Genomic DNA, 21,643 nt, shown 5'->3' with positions numbered 1-21,643 from the left:
TACTTCTCTTTCTGTCTCTTTCTCTGCATCCATGGCCAGAACAGGACCACTCATATACAAACACTTCAAACTAGCTGATGTGAATAAAATGTAGTGTGACTGGCTACAAGATCACCTTGCTTTAAATGGACACAGCATTGATGTAATCAAAAGGAATTAGGTGCATTCTCTCAACCAGGCATTTTGAAAGAGCTACAAGATTTAGTCTAATTTCTTTTGAAACATTTTTCCCATTCTCCAGGTGCTCCATATTCCCAACTGTAATTTAACGACGTCAATCTACCGTTGCTCAATCTACCGTTGCTGTTTTCCCCCATAGATAAGGAATGCATCCACCTAGGTTTGGTAGTGGAAAATTGGCAGTATCTTCAAATCCTTCAAGTCCAGTGGAGATTTACCAACAGGGTACATCAACAATTAGACCATTTCTAAAAATGTAATCTATTGTAATATCTGAGAGATAAGAGTACATTTGAGGGTAAATTCTTTCTTGCTGACATTATTTGTTTGCAAAATTATAAATACTGATAACTGACTGCTGATTTTTTACAGTTACAATATATAAATATATCTCTTCCTATTCTAGTTATAATATATAAATATATCTCTTCCTATCCTACAGATAACATATTAATATAATCAGAACAGCCCCTATACAGTCTACAGACATAAATAAAATACCCTTTTCTTAGATGTAAATGCAATGTTTATTTTATGAACATAAAAAATAAATAAGTAAATAACTTACAAAATAAGACTCACTCTGTAGTGAATGATGCCATCTAGTGTCAGAACAAGGCGGACAAACCAATCATATCTGAACCGCTGACAGTGATGACACTCACAATGAATTCCATACAATAAGATTTTCCAATGCTTTATGTCTCTCTGCTCATATGTGACTTCATTTTGATATAGTTTGTGATTTTCACAGATGGGAAATTATCACAAGAACAGCTGGAAAGGAAATTAGATGCCTTCTGGTTTCAGTGTCTTACCACTGACTGAGGTGCATATACACTATGACAACAGCTCTCAACCCATGACTCACACTTGGTCCCTAGTATCCTTTAAGGGCATGTTCTGTGCACTTCTGTGTGGCAGTAAAAGGCTGGACAAGATGGTGTCAGTATGCACCCAGGAGTGCACGTCTTTAAGGGCAAGTCATGGGATAAGGATAAGGTGTGTTCTCCTGCATTCCTGTGATACTATAGTTCAGCATGGGAACATCTCAGGGAGCCAGATTATGAATAGCAATTCAGAGGCTTCCCAAGATATCCCACAACACCGTTTGTAATTCCACAGTGAGTTGTGTTTGATGATGAAGGCCGAAGGCACCGACTTCATTCAGACCATCAGATGGCAGGAGGCTTACAATTTCTGTCTCCAAAAAAAAAGAGGGGGGGGGGGGGGGGGGGGGTTTCAGGACAGAAACCGCTCAGCGGTAACTTTATCGCCACGTCAAACAGAAGTTACATATGCTTGAAAAAGCATGAGGATTACATATCAAATGGTGCTACTGTCATGTGTTTCGTTTTCTGCGTATCTAATTTCAGAGAGATACAGCACCCGAAACCAAACATGATCACATGAGCTTCATAGAAAGTAGGAACTTTACCTCGAATCCACCAGTGACTAGACTGACCTTGCCAATACAAACATCACCGTTTCCTCAAGTTGACTGACGATGATAAAATGACGAAATAAAATAATTGTTTTAGTTCTATTGGCAACAGCTAGGCAAGGCAGATGAGGACAGTTTATTGGTACTGCCTTGGTACACACAAAGGGAGCACAAAGGGCCTTACGAAGGCTTCATAAAATACAGAGATATAGAAGAAATACCATCTATACAAGTTGATGTTTAGCATTGAGATCATAAAAAGCTGCTTGGGTTATTGATTCAGCATGAGGCCATTGGGGCTAGGGACTGAATCCAACAACATTTCTGACTTCAGGAGAGGACCGCTTTCTGGACAGATTTCAGGACAGCATCTATTTGCTGGGCTCTGACAACTCCGATATGTACCTTGTGTTTGTTATTTGGAAAATGTAAGACGAGAAGTGAAGTAAACAAAACACACGGTCTGTTTGAAACGTAGGTGGTGAGACGATCGTAAAAGGGATTCACCCATAGCACTACAAACAAGTATCCACACTATCTGTGGTCACATCTCAAACTGTCAATCGTGTGTGTGGGTGTGGATGTAGATTTGCATGTCTGTGTGTGTGTGTGTGTGTGTGTGTGTGTGTGTGTGTGCAATTTTGGAGGAAAACAATCATCAGTCTATCATCAGCACACGGCTCCAGAAATGTCACATCAGCTCCTGTTGAGCAAAGGGTGCAAGTGACCCCCCTGGCATTTCAGCGTGTTATGTCCTTTCATCTGCTGGAGAGAGTGTGGGGGCGAGCAGCTCAGAAATGACTCAATGAGACCGATCCTCTCCATCTCGAACATGTATGTGGGTTCACTCAAGAGCCCATTGGAGACCATATTTGTGCAGTAGTGTAGCTTCTGCAACCAGACTGTGAATTGCAAAGCACTTAAATGGGAGCACAGGGCCACTTCACAGCCCGTTGTACCCGCTGTTGGCAGAGCGGAGAGAGGCTGATAGAGTCAGTCACACTCAGACACGCTCAGCAGTGCCTGGTTAATGGAGTTAGGTGACATTATTGGCAGGAACATATATCCATTGATTTATATAGGCTTTTCCAGGGGCTGCTGAGTAGAAACCTTGCAGCATTGCAATGTATGTGTATGTGAGTTATCTTTTGTGTGTGTGTGTGTGTCGGTGTGTAAATATTGAGGTGGCATGTTGCCCTTTTAGTAATTATCATACTATTTGGATATGATGTTACAGAATACATACATTGCTCACATGCATATATGAATGCATATCATACTATGCATTTCATGCATACATACATTATTTATTATCGCCTTATATCCTCTGGTTTACACGCAAATGGCCAATGCACAGCAGAACAAATTAAATCATTAAAGAAATTAAATAAACATAACTTTTAACCACAAAAAAGAAGACAAATAGATAGGGGAGTCATGGAAAACAGCAGAATTAGAGAGAGAACGAAAGAGAGAGAGAGAAAGAGAGAGAGAGATAAAGAAAGAGAGAGATGAAAGGAGGAAGAAAGAGAGAGAGCGAAAGAGAGAGAGAACGAAAGAGAGAGAGAGAAAGAGAGAGAGAGAGAGAAAGAAAGAGAGAGATGAAAGGAGGGAGAAAGAGAGAGAGAGCGTGATCAGTCAGTCAGGAGGATGTGGAGAGATGAGAGGAGAGTGGGAGAGTGAAACATGGTGGGTGGGGGCAGAGAAAGAATGAAACAGACTGAAACCATGTACCACTGACAGAGAGGAAGGCAAACATCAGACTCTGCAGAGAGTGCCAGACACGCAGGTAGGATCTTTTCCTTTATCATGTAGAGACGAGACGCCGTCGTTTCTACAGATTCCCTGTCTGTCCTTTAGTCTCTACGTACGTCTTTGAGTCTTTCTCAGCTTTGCATAAAACATTGGAAGAGGATGAGGATCTATTCTCAACCCTATACAAATCTTATAGTTTATACTAGATACTATATATTTTAGAAATGCAAAATTTGATGAGTCACTTCCTAATCATCTCATGTTTGAGTAATGTCATAAGGAGAATGAACATGCAGATGTCAATAATGCTCAGCACACTGAGGTGGGTTGTTCAAACATCATTGTGTGACTTATATGTGATGCAATGGCTATTACTCATAACTTATAACTCAAACGCTCTGCGGTAACATTGAGCTCAGAACATTTGCATTGGAAGTATGGACAGAAAACGCAGTGGATAGGATGTGTGATGTAGAGAGTGTGTGTACATGTGTGAGAGCGCGCACAGGGAAAAAGTGTGTATGTAAGTACTCTATGTACTCTATGTCAGACGGGGAACAAGCCAGGGAGGTGCCCCTCAATGAGTGTGAGTGTGTGTGTGTGTGTGTGTGTGTGCATTTGAATGTGTATTTTTGAGTGTATTTGTGTGTGTGTGTGTGTGGGGTATGTGTATTTGTGTGTGTCTATTTGTGTGTGTGTGTGTGTGTATGTGTTTTGGTGTGTGTGTATGTGCGTGTGTGTGTGTGTGTGTGTGTGTGTGTATGTGTGTGTGTGTGTGTGTGTGTGTGTGTGTGTGTGTGTGTGTGTGTGTGTGTGTGTATGTGTGTGTGTGTGTGTATGTGTGTGTGTGTGTGTGTGTGTGTGTGTGTGTGTGTGTGTGTGTTACACAGAGGAGAGCTGAACCTTCTATGGATGCTGTCACTCTACCGGTGTCTGAGCCGCCTCTCATTCAAGAGGAGTCTATCAAAACTCTGAGGTCATCGCCCAGCACCACACACACTGAAACAGAGCAACTGACTCCGGCACCGATCTGGCCCAGATCTGGGGCCAATCCGTGCCGGAGCCGGGTCAGAGCCGACTCCTATCAGCCAGTGGAATGGGTGATAGGAGCATTGGCTCATTATTTAATTTAAAAAGTCGTATCTGCGTGTCAGTAAAAAAGACTACTTGTGTCATTCTACTGGTATCTGTGTGGTTGCTTTGAAAATAGAAGCACGCTTTGTATTGCTGCATTTCAAATATAAAGACAGCCTCATTTGAATGATTGGCTCTGTGTGTGTGTGTGTGTGTGTGTGTGTGAGAGAGAAAGAGAGAGAGTGTGTGTGTGTGTTTATGTGGTATTTGTCTTGTGGTATTTGATACACTTCCATGTATAGTGAATGTGAGGCTCTGTGAAGCCGCATGCATGAATGTAAAGTATAGGCAGATAAGGTGAACACAGAGTGTACTTTGTTTCCATGGAAACTTGCCGGTACTGAGAGAAGGTCACATTTAGGGCTTCAATCAAGCCATTCTATGCGGTCAGTCAAGGACTGATCATCATAGAGCCATGGGCTAACAGGTGCCACTTTAGACGTCTGTTGGACGCGCCTGAAGGAAAATGTCACAGACACATGTGCCTGTGCTACAGAGATCCATTAAATATGTGTGTTGTGTAACGGCACTGTCTGAGCGGAGAAATTATGAGAGTGATGTTGTGGAAAAAAAATATCACTTACTTTACAGTGCAGAGACGATAAGGCCACTATGCTTTTCTCAAGTTCTTTTAAAGCAACCCCCCACCACATGGGGGCAGTAGATGGTGAGAAATGTGGAGGCCAGCTGAGCACTCTGGATAGCCAATATATAAATATATGTTTTAACAGCTTTCAACCTAAATGACATATAATTTCGGTTTACACACTGAGATTATGCCTCCATTATATTTCAATGCCAGATTACAAGGTTCTCATTCCTAGCTGTATCCACTTGTGTGTATGTATGTATGTACGGTATGTATGTTGGTAGGTTGGTATGTATGTATGTATGTATGTATGTAGGCATGTATGTATGTATGTATGAATTTGCTGTATGTATGTGTGTATGTATGTTTATATATGTATGTATGAATTTACTGTGTGAATGTACTGTATGTTTGTCCACTGTTGTCTAACCCAGACAATAATAAATACTTCTATCTATTTTTACAGCTATGAGGGCCATACAACAAGAGAGCATTTGCTGTCTCCTGCCATGTCCAGTTTAGCGTTGTCTCACATCAGTAGACCCCTGTGCCCACATCGACGCCCTGCTGATGCACTGATGAGTGCCTCACCTCCTCCCACTGGCTCCCTGCCCCTCAAGAAGAGAACACAGAGGCCGGGTTCTCCCTCTGGTTGTCCCCAGCAGCAGCAGCCCGGTTCTCCTTCTCAGCCAGAGCACAAGTTCAAGGTTCCAGCTCCCTACAGGAACCCGAGTCGGGTGACGGGTGCGAGGGAGCGACCGCGAGCGAGGCCCGACAGATCACTGAGCTCGCTGGTCGCGCCAGAGCCTCTCTACTACCGATTCTGGGACCAGTCTTACACGGCCCTCCCCAACCAGTCCTCCGTCGCGTCTCTGGCAGGCGGTGGGCACACTGCGACCGCGTGGAGGGAGAGGTATCCTAGCAACGGCCACCCCGAGGACTGGGCGCAGGCGAGGACCATCCAGGAAGTGCTGCACACTCCGCCCGGGGCCTCTCTTCACACGAACTACCTCCCAGCACACCCAAGCACTGCACATAATACGCACGGTTACGCTTACAGATATCCCCGGCTTCTCAGCGGCCACGGGCGACCCAAAGTCAGCGAAGCCGAGTCCACGATGCTTCACACACACAGAAGCCCGGGCGGCGTGTCCCCGTACGAGAACAGTGGAGTTCCCGGCTGGGATTACTGGCTGGTGCCGCCCGTGAGAACCAATCATCTGCTGTGCAAGCCGGCCAAGCCAAACCGCCATGACAGCATCAGGAGAAGGAGGGAGAGATACCTGGTGGAGGAGTACTCCAGGGCCCTGCTCATGCATTCTGTCTCTGCTCGGACACCGCCGGCTGTGGTGGAAAAGCCACCTTACCCCACATCTACAGGATTACTGTGTGTGTCAGACGGCAACAATGCAAAAGAACATCTGTCACCGCATCTCTCAGGAAAGGCAAAATGGAGAGAGGAGACTCATAAGAACTCAGAGCTCCCTCTGCTGGTGGGGAGTGGTAGTGCCGCAGCACAAGAGCAACCCAGACAATATTCCAGAGAACACCGAACTGAGCACAAATCCCTGTCCCCCTCCACCTCCCGTGCCTTGGCTTTCAGCCCCGACTCAATGCAGCATTTTGCTGTGGGCTCGCTGATCGAGCTGAGCGAGGGGCGGTGCAAGAGGGTGGAGGACCTGCAGACTGAGGACTTCCTGCTCTGCGCAGACACCTGCCCAGAGATCCGTCTGCGCAGCTGCACCGTCAGGCACATCTGCGCCTCGTCCAGCAGCCCCGAGCTCGCACAAGTGGTCATACTGCTGGACGAGCAACACATTCAGGTACACACACACACACACACACACACACACACACACACACTTGCACAAGTGGTCATACTGCTGGACGAGCAACACATTCAGGTATACACACACACACACACACACACACACACACACACACACACACACACACACTCGCACAAGTGGTCATACTGCTGGACGAGCAACACATTCAGGTACACACACACACACACACACACACACACGCACAAGTGGTCATACTGCTGGACGAGCAACACATTCAGGTACGCAGACACACACACACACACACACACACAAACACACACACACACACACACACAAGTGGTCATACTGCTGGACGAGCAACACATTCAGGTACACACACACACACACACATGTGCGCATGCACACACACTTGCCGAAGTATATGCATGCGCACACACTCGCAATTATACATAGGTACACCTCATACATACATACTGTACATACATACATACATCTGAAGTTTCTGGACTTCTTTCACATTAGCAAGTACAGGACTACACACTCACACACACACACACACACACACACACACACACACACACACACACACACACACACACACACACAAAGGTACACACTGACCTTTACACAAAGCCATGTCACACACATACTGTCCCTCTCTTCCACACAAACTCACGTTTATACACACATGCACACACAAATACAAATAAACACAGACAGTTCAAAAACACACGCTGACACACAACAGGCTCCACCAAAGGACAAGGCCACTCAAGCTTCCTAATGTCAGTCTAACTTGTGTTTATTTTGAAACCCATCTCATACCATGAACACCAATCGCTGGGGAAATATTTCTACTCTTGACAGCATGTAATTGTCCTCAGACATTGGAAAAATTCATGGCTAAATTAAATTCAGGTCTATACAACCTACATTCCGGAGATCTGTTTGTATAGGCTGGAAGAGAGAAAAGAAGTAAGTAGTCATTTCACCCTCTCAGGAAAATGGCAAATGGATAGCCATAATAATTCAAAATCCCTGTAACTATAGAGAAGCTCTGTTGACAACAGACATGTAAAAGACCAAACCTATTTGGATGACGCATGTAATAGTCACTCCTAGTGTGTGTGTGTGTGTGTGTGTGTGTGTGTGTGTGTGTGTGTGTGTGTGTGTGTGTGTGTGTGTGTCTGTGTGGCCCTGTAGGATTCTCTGGAGGTCTTTGTGGGGTTTCCGTTTTTTGTCTGCGGACAAGGCTGGGCGTCGTGCTGCCCTCAGAGGACCGCTCGTCTGTGCGGCCTTCGCTGCCAGCAGCTGGGTGTGGGGGACGTGTGTCTGGCGCTCAGTCCATCTCTGGGCACCTCGTCCCCGGCCACGGGCACCACCGCGTCAGGCCCCTGAGAACGCCTCCTTCACTCTCTCTGTCTATATGCCCCTCTCCCTTTGCCATCTCTCTCCTTCACTCTCTGTCTATATGCCCCTCTCCCTTTGCCATCTCTCTCCTTCACTCTCTCTGTCTATATGCCCCTCTCCCTTTGCCATCTCTCTCCTTCACTCTCTCTGTCTTTATGCCCCTCTCCCTTTGCCATCTCTCTCCCCGACTCTCTCCCTCTCCTCTCTCTCCTATATTACTGTGCCTCAGAGCTTCGATCCTACCCAGTCTGCACCCTGTTTTGTGGATATGCTGTAGTTCACCTCAGGAACCCTCCCTAACCACCTTTCCACAGGGAGTGCTCTGTATGGTTCTTTGGCCTGGCCTGTGGAGACACTGGAACCCTTCTCAGGAACAGAAGAACTACAGAACATAGAACATTTCTAACTAACCCAGGGTTGGTCATCAATCAGGTCATTCTTACAGCTGATATACGGAATTGTGCGTGTTCAGGAACTTTTGATGTCTAACTCGTCCTTCTGAGGCAGTTCTGTTGTGTGAGACATCAGAGAGGTCAGAGGTCAGCTTCAAGATCAGAGCTGATTAAAAGTGTTGCCCACCTCTGTAAGAGCAGACCAAACTTTGATGCAGGGTGAGGGAGCTGAAAGTATCCATTGAAAGGTTTGGTCACTTTGTGTTTAAATGACAGTTACTATGTAATGTTTAGAGAAACAAATGTTTTGACATGTTATTGTACAGATTACTGTATGGTCTTGATGAATAGAATAGAAAGACATGAATAGAAACGTAGAATAAAGATATAACCTGTGAGTTTGAGTGTATGCAACCCATAACAGCTTTTTACTGTGACTCAAAGCCCAGTACCTCAATATCTGTACAATACCAAGGAAGGACTAAAATATCGTATATGTACACCAACGTAAAGTTTTATGTGAATTCAAATGATTTTTATACACAGTGCATTGTTCTGCAATTACATTATATACAGTACAATAAAATTTCAACACAATTTAAGACATGGTCTATGTATAAAGCATGTTACCTCATATAAAAGTATGCATAATTAATGGTTCACACAAGATTATGTGACATTTTTATATTTGCAGGAGAATACATTTCAAGTTTACCTTTGGTAGTCTGACTCCTTTATTGTGTGATGACTGAACACAGTTATGTACAATGGCATGACCCCACAGAGTGGCCCTATGGTAGCGTTTGCCACAGCTACCTTTAATGATCCTGTCCTTCCAGTTGGGATTGTTTCACTGTTTTGACTTGGGAGTTGTAAAGCTTCTCTAGACTCTAGACTAATCAATCTCGACCTACGGCACCTGCTAACTGTTAGACATCTTCTCTCTATCTATTCCTGCTTTCTATTTATTTGGGGGTTTTTTCCCCGGACATTCCCCGGATCACAACCAAACGTTCCGTCCGCTCCACCACCACCTGCTGTTCTGGAGTCGGATCAGAAGCGAACTGACGGATTCCCCACCTGGTCAGAACACGGGGAGCTGGCACCGTGCTGAGACTGCTAGTAGAGGGTCTGCCAGCCGCCCCTCTCCAGGAGAAACTGCTACAAACACATGTGGACATATATCCACTGTTCTTATTGGTTTTCCAGGTATTGTCAGTGCGCCAGGCCTTCCCTCATGGAGTTCCCTTGTGTGGTTCAGTTCACACAGCTTGCCTGAGTTTCAAAGCCAACACTGCGTTGCGTCGGTTGGCTCGTGTTAGTGATCACATGACCCCCGCTTGACGCACAGTGAAAATAAAACACTTTTAATTGTGTGGTTTTTTTTCTGTGTGTGTGTGTGCAACAGGATGCGTTGTTTAATTATCAACATTCCTTCCAAAACGACTTTAAGCAAACTAACAAGAAGCAGCAGTCCCACCCTACTGCTTCTACCCCCCCCCCTACACACACACACACACCCCTCCAACCAGCCCTGCCCCCCCCCCCCAACCTCAGCCTTTCCAGTCCATGGCCCAAACAAGCCTCCTCAAATAATCAGGGACAGCTGTTCCTTTTGGGAGGAGAGATTCCCTTTCAGTGCTGTACTGGCGCATCAACAGGAGTGTACACAAGGGTCAAGCAGAAGAGGGCCGTTGCTCGATACTGACCACAGTCCAAAAAAATTTCTTGAGTACCATTAAGACCACGTCCAGCGTAAAACAACAGACAGACTCCACAACACTGTCCTTCTGTGGAAACCATGGCACGAGGCCCATCTGGTTCAATCTGTTTGTTCTTCTCTCCTGATGTGCAGCATGTTTAGTATTTGTTTTTTTTAATCTACAAGGAGTTCATCAAAGATCCAAGTGTCCCTCTTGCCACCTACCTGGCACAGATACATCATGGGAATGAGGAAGAGGAGGAGGTGGTGTCAGTGGCATCCGCAGGCCCTGACCACCATGTTGCGGTACTTCTTGAGGATGACGTTGGAGCTGTCGTCGAAGTAGAGCACGGAGATGCCATGGAGTTGGGTGGGGGCGCAGCAGGGCTTGGGCACGGTGTCTGGGTTTATAAAGTGAACCTAAAACAGGAGAGAGACAAGAATCAAATGTTAAAGATCGAAACACATCTGAATATTGAATACTGAATTTCTTTTTTAAGAAAAACTTCAAAGAAAGAAAGCACCTATCTAAATCCATGTCGGGAAAGTGAGCTCTGTATTATGATTCATTTATATGATTAAAGCTCAGTAAGCCTATAGGATCTGTTATTGTTTCATCTGCATCTGAGTTTTTGTTTGCCAACGCACCGGGGACGAATAAATAACAGAATCAAACGTCTCAGTGGTTCTCACCAGTGTCTGCACAATGGCGTGGTTGGTGGCGTTCATGTAGGAGTTGAGAGGGAAAGCGCACTCTCCGTCACAGTAGTACGCCGCGTAGCCCTCTGGGGCGATGATCCAGTCCTGTGAGGCACGCAGCAAATGAGACATCTTATTGTTATTTACCCACCACTGATAGCGTACACCATTACAGGGCATAGAATGAGGTGAAATTACAGCACTATTAATTAGTTACTTGCTTTATTTGTACTTAACAAGATCCATCTTATATGAGAAATAATTGGAAGTAATTATAATAGCATGTTGTTGATGTTAATTGGTGTCGGAAATGAAGAGTCTTCTCACCTGCCATCCTAGGTCTCTGAAGCTGACGTAGAGCTCATGCTTCTTACAACCCTGTTTCTGATCAGGGCTCAGGGTCTCTGTGGAGAGGGGGAAGAGAGCATTAGTAAAACCTGGATGAAAAACTGGTACCGTGTCTACTTCACTACGTGGTGATGTGTGGAGGACTACAGTGGGAAAATGCTTCAGGGGTCTATTGACACCAGCTGCTTTGCAGTATTTATATCGACTGAGACAGGTTCTGAGAAAAACACTGCTCTCCTCATGGCCTCTGTGTGTGTCTCACTGTGTGCTTGGACAGTCAAAGGAACTTTTTTATCTCCTGAATAAAACACTTCAGTATATCATTCAGGATGTAGGTAGCCTACGTTAGGGTTTTGGTGTAACGACTAACCTTGTGAGTGCAGTATATGACACCTGTACAGATATCAGCATGTATTCAAAATACATGGAAAAATGAAGGCACTCCCATAGATGCTTAAAATTATATACTGTAACATTTCATACATGTAAGGCATGAATGTCAGTTTGACAAACCTGTCAAGCTTGTATTGACTCATGGCTTTATATTTGTACATAAATATGATGGTTATTTGGACAAACCTGCTGCTGCAGCCTCGGCGAGTTTTAGAGCCTCCTGGCTGCCACCGTCAGCGGAGCTGGATCCGGAGCCGGCCCTGGAGCCGGCAGCCGAGCCCTTGTGGCCCTTGTGGCCCTTGGAGCGGTTGCCGTGGCGCTGCTTGTGGCCTGAGGTGGAGCGCACACCCCGGAGGTGCACCTCTGTGGCCTTGAAGAAGGCCACCATGAAGGGCTGCTTGTTACGGGGTCCGCTGCTGCCCACCAGTCCTGCGCTGCACAGGTTCACACTTTGGCCTGCAGGGGGAGACAGTGAGGCGTCATGGTCAGTCACACTGTTCCGACAAGTGCAGACTAATCAGGCTAGAACTCAAATCTATCAGCTTTTTTGTGTTCTTTTTCTTGATAATTGAAGCACTTTTTTTGTTTACATTTTTTCACCATGCTAGAAACTATGAAACGATTGGTTTAATGACACATGCCAAAATGGCACATAACTAAATTAAAGGACATTCTCAACTCATTATCAATGTGGCATTGTGTACTTCTACGCAGCTTCTTTAAGACCCATGAAGCTCAGTTGTCTCGAGCATGTATGTAAATTCTGACTCACCCTCCATCCCCTCCAGGACCAGTTGCATGCCCAAGTTCTGGCCCGGGTGCAGAACCCAGAGGTTGCTGGTCACGGTGACGTCGAACTCCAGCCATCCCTCCTCCTCTGCCCACACCACCCGCGAGTCCAGCATGAAGAGGTCACCCTCGCTGTGTGATGACAGGAGAAGTGGTCATGAATACTGGGTTTCACATTCGCTGCTATCTGCCTCGCTGTATCACAGTTTAATTAGACGGGGTTTGTGTGGGGAAATTACACCCGTGAACTCAAGATCATCAAGATGAAACTTGGCAGATGGAGAAGACTGGAGGGAGTTTGTCTGAGACAAATATGACGTAAGAGCCTGTAGCTCGGAGCACAAGCACACACACACACACACACACACACACACACACACACACACACACACACACACACACACACACACACACACAGAGAGAGAGAGAGAGATGGCACCAGGCACAGAAGGTGTGCAAGCAGCGACTCGCTCTGCTCTCAACACAGATTGCCCTTATTAAATGCACTGTCTCTTATCACAGATTAAAATTCCGGGGCAGATTCGGGGGACGATAGAGCCCCTCAGGGGCAGATGTGGCAAACAATGAGGTGTTTTACAGGTTGAATTACAGGCCCCGGGGCTGCGGCGCTCAGACTGGGTCATTGTCTCCTATCGTTTCGTCGCCTTGGTGTCTGTGACGAGGGCATGGGTGTCTCTGAATGACAAAGGTGTCAGTGTGGGGGCAGGCAGACGGCCTGCGCTGGGCTGTTATGGCAGGGTGTGTGTGTGTGTGTTGTGTGTATGTGTGTTGTGGGTGTTGAGTGTGGCTGTGTGTGTGAGTGATCTTGAGGTGGGGCTACATTAAAGTGGCATTATGCAATAATTGTACTTCAGGATTAGGGTTGGGATAAGCAGTTTTACCTTAAAATAACAGCTTTAAAAAAATTGGGACGCTACAATGACTTTTAATATGGAGAATCGCCTCCGTGCCATTGCCATACCAGGGTCCGTAGGCATATTACTGCTAAATGTAGGTTCGCCTGAAGCCGCCCGGTTTCTACTGTCTGCCGAACTAGTAAGTAGCTTATTTGCCGTCTTGCTTTGTCTTGCACTTGCTTGATGTTTGACTGTGTTAGGACAGTTGTTGACTAACTAGTTTGTCATAATGTCAAAGTCAGCACATTTCAAGAGATTTCGTTAGTTTTAGCCGCTAGCATATCGTTAGCGATTAGCAATTGATCCGTTTTGCTACTTTAACTAATGTAAATTAATATAAATATATATGGTTATAATATATAAATATATATATATATAGGTAATATAACATTAAAAAAACAGAGAGCAGTGAAACATTGAAATAAAAGTCAGTAGGGGTTTAGTTCCCTTAAAGTAAGAGAAAAAAATGTACTAAGCAATGTGCTAAAACTGAGAGTGAGAAGGGTCCGCTGTTCCAGAGTTGAGGAACACAGCCACTAAAGGCAGAGAAACAGGACGTGAGCACCTCTCTGTGTGTGTCTCTCTCTCTATCTGTGTGTGTGTGTCTTTCTGTTTGTGTGCGTGTCTGTGTGTGTGTGTGTGTGTGTGTGTGTGTGTGTGTGTGTGTCTGTGTGTCTGTGTGTGTGTGTGTGTGTGTGTGTCTGTGTGTGTGTGTGTGTGTGGTAGTATTAATGGTGATAAAGTATGGGGTAGAAGTAGGAAGATGTGGGTAGTCTTTACAGATGGCGGAGCCCCGAGCCTGCAGGAGAGCGTGGGCAGCACTTTGTCCTGGTAATTGACGGTAATGACTTTGTAAAACGCTGCTCGCCGTATGGAGAGCAGGAGACCACACTGTAAATCAAAGGCAGGAATTCTAGGGGAGTAACCGGTGCTGTCCACACACTGTCAGCCGCTTCTGTCACTAAACGCACATCCTCTCCACCTCCAGACAAAACACTCAGCATGGGTGGCTCAACAGCCCTGTGCTCTTTTACCTCCTCCATGTTTACAGTCTATCAGACTAAACACAAGTCCAAACCATTTAAAATGGATGCCGAAAAACACAAGATATGAAAAACACAATACTAAGCACAGGTGTGTGCGAAACAAAAACAAAATGGGGCAAAATTGCTCAAGTGTAATGAATGAAACGATTAGGTGATCATACCTGTCTGGGTGTCGTTGTAACACCTGGTAGACACTGACACGGAAGGTCTCATTCTCGTAGCGCTCCTGGACGAAGTCCTTGTAGATGCGGAACTCGGCGGCCGTGACGGCCTCACCCTCTGGGATGCGGGACAGGTCAAAACGGAACTCCCTCTGGTGCCTCGGGCCAGGGGGGACCTCCAGATCCGGCTCCACTGAGAGAGAAGAGGATGGAGAGAGCAAGGAAGAGAGAGAGAGAGAGAGAGAAGAGGGTGAGAGAAGAGGATGAGAGAAAGACATTGACTTTTAAAAACCTTCATAAAAAAAACAATATTTGAAACCAACTAAATCCGTCCATATCATCAGTCAAAAACAAGCCCTCCTCAGTAATTTTGTACTACTTTGCTTCTGAGTCATTAGTATTGTTTACTATTAGCTCCCACACACACGTCTCTTCTCCAAACAGAGCCACACTGTGCCAAGAACGAGAGGGGAAGAAAGATGAAAGGCAATAGAGAGGGACAAAGAGAAAGGAAAGCAGCAAGGATGAGGAGCCATGAGAGAGACAAAAAAGGAGAGCAAAAGAAAGAAAGTTAAATAATATTTAAGATGCAGATACAGAAAAGGGGAGAGAAGGAGGCAGAAAAATAACAAAAAAAAGGGGCAGAAAAATACAAGAACTAGTATCAGGTGAGCGGATGGGCAGGGTGAGGAAATATAGAGGGATACAGGGAGAGAAACAACGTGGAGAAGAAAATATAAAAGACAGTCATCACCAGGACCACTTTTCAAACAGCTGACATACTGGAGATACCCAGAGACAGTGTTGTCACAGCACAGAACACTATTCTCTAGTGTCACTATTCTGATGCACAGTCAGATTCTCTCTAGGAGGTCTCCCCTGTACCACTGCATCTCCGTTCTTACAGGCATTCCACTGGATCAAACTGTCAAGCTGTGCCCATTTTAACAGGCCCCTGACGCTGATTACTGCAGCCACATCAATGTGTCGAAAAAAAAATGTTTGCCTCCACAAGAGCCTGATTGATCCCAGTAGCAGGGGCTCCTGTCCACATGAAGTAGGGCTCCAGTTGAGGGGGGAAACCACACTCCGGGCTCTAACCCGGCCTGGACTTAAATCGCACACATGTGGCGACCACAAGAAAAGCTCTATTAAAACACTTGCCCGGAAGCTTCTGGTACCCTGCGCACAGACACATTGAATCGCTATGTTTGCGGTGGGCGAGGTGAAATGATGTGGGTTGCTCACTCACTAGAAGTCATTTGTGTGTGTGTGTGTGTGTGTGTGTGTGTAATAGAGTAGGCTTGCCCCCCCCCCCCCCCCCTTACATTTTGCGTTTTTGGCTCTGTCCTAAACTGCACTCCACATAATTGCAGCTCTTTAGGCTGTGCTTGGAGAAAGAAAAACTCTGAGCTGACATCTTAACTGTCAGACCCCAGCATCTCCCCTGGTCACCAAGGAAATTAAGACCAACATTGTGTTTTCAGTTGCCTCATTTTCACTGCATATTACCTATCCTTGGTATTTATCTAGTTAAGCCTTAAGATTGACTAGACCACCCAGCAAGTGCGCCGAAAAATATACATTGTTTTGCCTAGGCTAAACTGATATCCTTTGTGGTTTGCAAAGCGAAAGCAAAAACAAATAAAAACATGATGTCAGATGAGCATTCGGCAGACGCCCCGCGCGCAGTGTGAGCGCTGGCAAAGCGACCTCCCCTCCAAACAACCTGGAGCTCCTCGCACTCCTCGCGCGCTCAGACTTTCCACAGAGATGGTGGCGGGACCCCGAAACGTTTCCTGCAGGTTTCCAGCGATGGTGTTTTTATAGCGTTACCCAATCTGTTTGTCCTTGGAAAGCGCGCCGAGGTCTCCAAAGCAACGGGGGTGACTTCCCACACCAGAGGTGTTCGGAGAGGGCCGATGATTACCCTCCTCACACTCATCCTGCCCACGAGCGGCCACTCATGACATCATATCCCAGTGATGTGAGCGTGTTGTTGCCCCGAGCTTCGGGGAGCACCCTGCCAGTGAGGCGGGAGCAGGGGTTGGGGAACCTACCACTCTGAGCTAAGTGCATTCTGAAGGCCGCGAGTCATTTGTTTGACCGCAATTAAACACTGGAAAGAAGGCAGGGGGAGTTTTATGAAGGCAATAATTGCTTGTAAGGATTGGGAATGTTTATGTTGAGGACCATTAGCAGCAGAGATCAGCATTCAGATATGCAAACATCATCCAGACGCAACATTTCAATAAATTTCCTTCTACTCCAAGCTGGACTTGGAAGCTTCAAGCTCGGAAACGCAGGAGGGTGTCATCACTCAGCTACGGTCAATGGCATCGTTTCAGCAAAGATTTTAGTTTTTTATCCCCTTTTACGTCAGCGAGCGGAGCAACAATGCAATGGTAGATAATAATGGTGGCATATACATTAAAGTGAGGGAAGTTAAATGAAATCTGGGAAACGTATATACCTGAGAGCAGCCATTTCTTGATTTCAGTGAACGATTAAATGGGAATTATAATCAGTTAATGACTAGAATGACCAAATCCGCATTACCCTGTAAGGTCTAATGTCTAAAGAGGATCTACATACCTTTCTCTATACACTTTTGTTTCAGTTGACAAATCACTCAGGATTCTGTGCAGCAGGGAATGATGTTGGGGGTGTTTTGGACTTTAAATAGTAAAAAGTGAAAAACAACAGAATGTATTGAAAAGGTATTGTTGAGACAACGTGGAATCGTTTTAGAAATGGAAACATTTGGTAACCTTTGGTAACCACAGAGTCACTCAGTCCTTGTATACAAATCCTGAGGTAAAAATGCCCCGCTCTAATTCTAAGTATTATGCACACACTGGAATTGTATATTTATAAGTATAATTTGACAATGCTTGGATGGATTTCGACAACATTACACATTACCATCATCAAATAATTTAATCCAGGAGAAGTTAAGCCTTGTAGAGTAAACTTTGCACTTCCTTTGGCGTAAATCTCCCTCAGTATGCTCTTACTTCAACATTTCACCAATTAAAGCCCACTGAAAGGGAAAAAGGACAAATGCGCTCTCATGAGAGGTTGAGAAAATAATTGGAGGAATAATCTGGTTTTAAAGATGGAGGAGAAAATCTCTTGTGAGATCTCCTTACACTCTGCTCAATCAGCTTAGCATCACAAACAGGTGGATTTCCGTATTGTTTGCTTTGACTACAGGCCTTCCTTTCGGGGTTCAGGAACCAAATGAAGAACGTTGGTCTACATTTTCACCCAATATGCTCATCTCATTCATCATTTCAAATAAATATCCTCAGGAGGTGAACAATATTACGACTATTAAGGCTGTTTCAACTTCCCAAGTGCAGCAGGTACAACTTCAGAGGAACCGAAAATCCACAAAGTAGCTGTGGTGGCCTGGTGCACCCGAACTGACTGACTAAATCTAACTATAAGCTAAACCCTTATGTCACTGCAGCATAGCCTGCTATGCTGTCAAACTACATATGTAATCAAGGCTAAAACCAGGTCACAAAGCCACACTACCCAGGTTATATGATAGGTGGACTGCAGTAACCACAGCTATGTCTTTTTGAAACAATTTATTAGTGGGCACTGATCATTTTGCCTAGCAAGCGCAAGGAGTATGCTTCCTTTCAAATGTGCACATAAAGTCAACATCTCATCCTCTCGAGGGGAAAATGTAATGAGGAAACACAAACGAGGTGGGCCGCGATCTACAAGGGTGTGACATACCCCTAAAAACAAGAGCGCAAACACAGCGGGATTTCAGGAAAGCAAAGAATGTTAGTGGAGAGAGCTAGAGGTCTTTCAATGTTACCCTCTGGAAGTTATGATGGCTAAGGAAATACCTTTATTCAGTGTGGTCACGTCCAAGGCCTGTCAGCACTGACTCAGGGCTGAGGGCTGACACAGGGCTGACACAGAGCCGTCAATCAAACAATAGGCCACATTCTCCAAATCCACGAACACAGCACAATCAGTGGATTTTTATCCTCACTTAGTTTGCCATTGTCCTGACTGATGGTTCACCATCAGTGAAAGCAGCATGAATGTAACATCTCTGCAACTGAGGGGGGCAGAAGCTCGTACAGGAGAAGAGTCTCTCAAAGAGAGGATCTGTGCCAGATATGGGCCTGGGTCTGTTTCAGAGCCAGCTGTCTATGTGGGATTGACACTGGAAAAGGAGCCCTGGCTCACCTCGGTGTCTTGAGGTTTCTGTCGAGTGAAACCAGGCCCGTGGGGGTGCTTTCCAAGGGAAACAAAGGCAGGATTTGGGTTTAATAAACCTAATAATGTCCGAGGAAGTCCCTGTTCGCTCACGCCCCTGTGGACACATAAGCACACTCAAACAGCCCAAATACACGCACACACACACACACTCACACACACTCACACACACACGGAAATGCACTATTTGACATTGGAGATTGCATTCTCTCCACATATTCTCTGCCCGTCATTTATGTGCACACACACACACAAACCACCTTTTATCTACATCTCATGCAGCCCATACACACACACACACACACTTTTGCCCTCTCTCTTTACTCATCACTTTTTCTCTCCCTCTCCCTCTCACGCACGCACACACACACACACACACACACACAGGCCAAGTATAAGCTATCTGAAGTAATAAAGTGGGTGTTTAGATGGAGTATCTGTGTCTCTATCTCTCGGTCAGCATGTCCTGCCCTCCGAGGGGTTTAGAAATGCCTCTCCAAATCCTAGTCATGCGAAGCAAAGCCACGCTAAACCCTGCTTTGAAGGGATTCCCAAGAAATCGGATACAGGCTTGTTGTCATAACATTTGCCGCGTGGAATGTTGAACAGGTCAATTTAAAGAAAAGAGAAAGTAATATTTTTGAAGTCTTAAGAGATATTGAACTCTTTCTACTACTATAGTTAAGTTAAATGAGCAAGAAGGATTAAAAAACTCGGTGTGTGCATTATATTCACTATGGTAATAAGCTCTTATTTATACCTGTGGTTTTCTTATCTCATAATGAGACATGTTGAAATCCCTGGGCCAGATATTATCACACTCTTTCTAGTGCTTACAGAGATCTCTGAATGTATTTGGTGGTGATGACGAAAACTGCTGAAGAGACTTGAAGGAACCATTACAGATAGGGACTCATAGACAACTCTGATCAGAACCAAAACAATTTCTCTAAATATAATGTTCAATGCAGGTCTGCATTAAATGTCCGCCAATTATCAGAAACTTACCCAAGTTGACAAAACTCATCACCATATCAGCATCGTTGAGAAAGCGGCTGTCTTGCGGAGGTAGTCTGGGAGGATCTGGTGTCGTGAAAACAGGGCTGTAAGGGTACGATAATCGAAGTTCTTCTCCCCCTGTCGAAATTGCGTTGTACAAATCCAACATGAACATCGGGGCAGCGGTGTGCTTCTCGTAGAGGTTTGGCCGGGGTCGTTGTGGTAACCCAAGGATGGAGAGAATCTCCCGCTGCATTTCTTTGCGCTCGTGGCTTCGCAGACGGCGCTGGATGAAACTTGAATGAATCTCGTTGTCAAGCGTAAAATTACCGGATATCGCATCAACCACAATGCAGCACCTCCAAAAGACCATCAAAAACTGTGCGCATCCACACAATAATGGATACATCTTGTGAATGTTCTGTTAGACACCGGTTATTATCTGTAACTTATCCACGACCTGTTGAGAGCGCACAGCGCTGCTGATGCCAAGAGCTTTTCTTTCACCTGTTGCTTTATAATCTCCTCGTTATTCACGAAACATTTGAAGTGGTAGATTAAAATGCACCTTGCGTTTGGGCATGTATAGTCTTCTCTGGGCATCGGTTGTTGCTGCCACTCTTCCTGGGACACCGGTATGAGGACAGCTTTCTGGTGCTGACAGACCACTTTTAAAGAGGAGGGTCGGTAGCCTACCGTGTGGGTGGGGCACAAGGCTTTCAGTGGGAGAGTGATGCTGTTATGAGTGGCTGAACACCGGTTGGGGCGGAGGTGAGAATTCAGTTAATTCCTAATTATTTGATTGAGGACTTTTTCTAGTGGTACAATGGTTAACGTTTTGTGCCTTGCTTAATTTACAGAATCTCTGGAAATAGCTAAGAGATAAATATGCACATAAACTGACCACAAATATATCAAACATATTAGCAGTTTATCGAAGGAACTAACCAATCAACCATGTGGACCCTGTACTGTGTTCCTCTACCATAACAATGAGACTTCAATAAGACTTTGACATGATCCCCAGTCTGTCGTGTAAGACCCTCTGTCCTGCTGTGATGTCTCGCTGCATCTTCGGGTTCCTGTCCCAAGATCACCCATGACCCCTGCACCAGCTTGCTAAAGTAAGCAGCCCATATGACTGGTGGCCGGACATCTCACCATTTGTCTTTCAATTAGACTAGTCTGTCCGAAAAGTTCATCTCCCCAGAACAATAGAGTTGAAAGGCAAATCATTCTCTTAAGAGGCTATGGAACTCCACTAGATACTGTGATTGATTGACCCTAATGAGACAGAGTTAACAGACATAGAGGGAAATGGCAAACTTTAAAGTGGGTCAATGGGCCACCTTTAACCAATGTTTCCTGGTGACATGAGATACAAAATGTGTCCACTATCTATGCTGACTTGAGCACAGAGGTGAGGGTTGATTGTGAATCATAGCTGGGGAATCAGGAGAGGGATGGCAGTCACCTTGGAGATAACAATCAAAATATTAGAATGGTTAGGGATTATGCAGCAGCGGTGGTCTGCTTGCATTCAGTAAACAGACTGATGGATAGTTCAGATTGATCCTGAAGTGTGTGAAACCGCCAGTAACAACAAACATGAAGCCTTCAGCCCACCAACCACAGGCTGATCCCATG

General features: G+C 45.4%; 1 protein-coding gene across 1 annotated transcript; it reads right to left on the bottom strand.

Annotated features, from left to right (window-relative positions):
• Positions 1–10,260: 10,260 nt before the first annotated feature.
• Positions 10,261–20,667, bottom strand: LOC105909824 (bone morphogenetic protein 7-like). The gene is made up of 7 exons (XM_031567089.2): positions 20,006–20,667; positions 14,750–14,942; positions 12,609–12,757; positions 12,023–12,292; positions 11,423–11,499; positions 11,090–11,200; positions 10,261–10,816 (listed from the first exon to the last, which is right to left on the bottom strand). Exons 1-7 carry the CDS (start codon positions 20,403–20,405, stop codon positions 10,667–10,669), a joined length of 1,350 nt encoding a protein of 449 aa, XP_031422949.1. The 5' UTR covers positions 20,406–20,667; the 3' UTR covers positions 10,261–10,666.
• Positions 20,668–21,643: the final 976 nt, after the last annotated feature.

The sequence above is a fragment of the Clupea harengus genome, chromosome 5 (assembly GCF_900700415.2).
Source record: "Clupea harengus chromosome 5, Ch_v2.0.2, whole genome shotgun sequence".
Classification (NCBI taxonomy): domain Eukaryota; kingdom Metazoa; phylum Chordata; class Actinopteri; order Clupeiformes; family Clupeidae; genus Clupea; species Clupea harengus.
This window is presented reverse-complemented; position numbering and strand designations above follow the sequence as displayed.